The sequence below is a fragment of the Hyposmocoma kahamanoa genome, unplaced genomic scaffold, assembly GCF_003589595.1.
Source record: "Hyposmocoma kahamanoa isolate Upper Pololo Valley unplaced genomic scaffold, ASM358959v1 187, whole genome shotgun sequence".
Taxonomy (NCBI): Eukaryota; Metazoa; Arthropoda; class Insecta; order Lepidoptera; family Cosmopterigidae; genus Hyposmocoma; species Hyposmocoma kahamanoa.
This window is the reverse complement of record NW_020653716.1, coordinates 115,380-118,075: the sequence shown is the minus strand read 5'-3', so window position 1 is coordinate 118,075 and position 2,696 is coordinate 115,380. Positions and strand designations below refer to the sequence as shown.

Sequence of the window (2,696 nt, the reverse complement as noted above, 5' to 3'; positions counted from 1 at the left end):
GTTAAATACGATAATGAAATCGACTGCAAGTCGATTTTAATTTGAACAATATTAGTTCCTACGTGCTAATATTAATAATAAGTAATTTTTTTTAATAAGGTTTCGTCGGGTTGAACTGCGAGTTGACCACGATAACGAAATCGACTGCGAGTCGAATTTAATTTAAACAGTATTAATACCTTTGTACGTACTAATAAGTAAAGTATTTTTTTAATAAATTTACGTCGGGGTTACCCGCGAGTTAACCACGATAACGAAAGCGACTGCGAGTCGATTTTAATTTAAATAGTATAGTAGGTAGTATTAGTAGTATTTACGTGCTAATTAGAAAAGTATATTTTTAAAATAAAATTACTTTGGCGTTAACTGCGAGTTAGCCACGATAACGAAATTTATCTTCCAGATATAATTCTAAGTGATTTGAGTTGGTCGACAGACAATATTTACTCGACTTCATCGTATATGAGAATCTCAAGTTTTAAATTAGAATTTATACAGATGCACCGCGCATCAGTTGGGATTCCGTATGTGGCGCGAGTAACACAGGAGGCCAACGGAAGGCTGTTGAGAAGAAGCACCATATCAATTACTATGAATTGCAGTAGTCTTATATTACGAGGTCATTTGAAAAGTTCTTAGCCTGACATAGTTAGGGTCATCGATTTTTTTCATAACTACCTTCATTTTGTAGCTTAATTATTCAGTAACAAGTATGCACAGTTTAGTTAAGTCACAATTATTCGTTGCTCGTTAACACGTAATACTGTAAGTCAAGTCAGAGCTATTTTTGAAAATGGATAAAATTGAACATCGTGCAGTGATCAAATACTTGTATTTGAAAGGTTTGACTCCAAAAGCTATACATGAAGACATGTCTGCTACTTTGGGTGAGTCTGCTCCTTCGTATGCGACTATAAAAAACTGGGTGGCAGAGTTCAAACGTGGTCGAGAGACCATTCAAGATGAGCCCCGTAGTGGCCGGCCTTCAACTGCTTCCACCGATGAAAACAAAGAAAAAATCTGTGATTTAATTTTATCTGATCGAAGATTGACTGTCGAGGAGATAGCTAAGACTATAGGCATCTCTTCTGAGCGAACACACCATATAATTACTGCTGACCTTGGATTTTCTAAGGTGTCTGCGCGGTGGGTACCGCGGCTGCTTTCAGTGGAACAAAAACGCAACCGACTCACAACTTCCCGCGACTGTTTGGAGTTATATGAAGCTGACCCACTAGAATTCATTGAAAGATTTGTAACCATGGATGAAACTTGGGTTCACCACAATACACCTGAGACAAAAGAACAGTCGAAACAATGGAAAAGAGTAGGATCACCCACCCCAAAGAAGGCAAAGGTGATTTTGTCGGCCGGCAAAGTCATGGCATCGGTTTTCTGGGATGCAAAGGGTATAATTTTGGTGGATTACTTAAAAAAAGGTGAAACAATAAACTCCGATTATTATTGCAGCCTATTGCGTCGTTTGAAAGAAGAAATTAAAGAAAAACGTCCAGGTTTATTGAGGAGAAAGGTCTTGTTTCATCAGGACAACGCGCGCGTTCACACCTCTGTGCAATCCATGGCAGAAATCCATCAGTGTGGCTTTGAATTGTTACCTCATCCCCCATATTCGCCGGATTTAGCACCGTCCGACTTTTATCTATTCCCAAAGCTAAAGAAATTTTTAGGTGGTAAACATTTTCATACAAATGAAGAGGTCGTAGCCGCAGTAGATGCATATTTTGAGGAGTTGGAGGAAGATTTTTTTAAAACAGGTATCGAAGCCTTACCGGGTCGATGGAAAAAGTGTTTTGAGCTCGGGGGAGAGTATGTTGAAAAATAAAAATAAAATCAAAATCATGTGGTTTCATTAAATACGTCAGGCTAAGAACTTTTCAAATGACCCTCGTATATTAGTATAATCTGATTGTGTTTTAATGTTGCGAGTACGCAATAGTACGGCGATCAGTTACATAAATCGCAAGGGCGGGATCCAATACCCCCACCTTAACGATTTAAGTAAACCAATTTGGCAATGGTGCGAAAAGCACAACATAATTTTGTATGCATATGTGCATATTATGTAAATACATAAGATAATCGCGTCGATATAGAATCTAGGAAGACTAATCCCGACACCGAGTGGGAGTTGTCCTCTCCCGCCTTCCAGATCTTTTGATTTTATTTTGATTTGATTGTCAGACGTTTCGGACAACCCGAGATTATTGAAATACATACGCAAAATTATTGATGACCAAGCAAATGGTACTCTTGGTTTTCCATATTGGATTTACACATTAAATTTTCCATATTTTAGAGAGGAGGAGGAGGAGGATTTGCCTTGTCGCAGTTTTCAAACATATTTTGGCAATACAAAATAAGACCACTGGACGTTAGGGAACGCACTTGCTGACATAGAGCTCCCCACAGAGCAGCCATGAGTCAATCCGTAAGCCTATGTGTACGCACACAGCAGTTTTCGGCGTGCATAGCACGTGGTACGCCTCCACGCCGGCCGCGCGGGCGGCTGAAGTGCCGATAGATCTCATATTAGCCAACGACTGACATTTATTATAATAGGCATAAAAATTAAGTTAACTTACTTAATTGAGACTTTTAATAATTGACTTATAATAAAACTAGAGAGCACAATTACAGTCAGTTGAGCCTTTTTATGTTATTCTCCTTTTTTGAAC

At 38.7% G+C, this 2,696-nt stretch overlaps 1 protein-coding gene across 1 annotated transcript; it reads left to right on the top strand.

The window, feature by feature from the left end:
- The first annotated feature begins 793 nt into the window (after positions 1–793).
- LOC113226306 (histone-lysine N-methyltransferase SETMAR-like) lies at positions 794–1,877 on the top strand. The gene has a single exon (XM_026458887.1). The coding sequence runs from the start codon at positions 794–796 to the stop codon at positions 1,841–1,843; it is 1,050 nt and encodes a 349-aa protein (XP_026314672.1). The 3' UTR covers positions 1,844–1,877.
- The last annotated feature ends 819 nt before the right edge of the window (positions 1,878–2,696 follow it).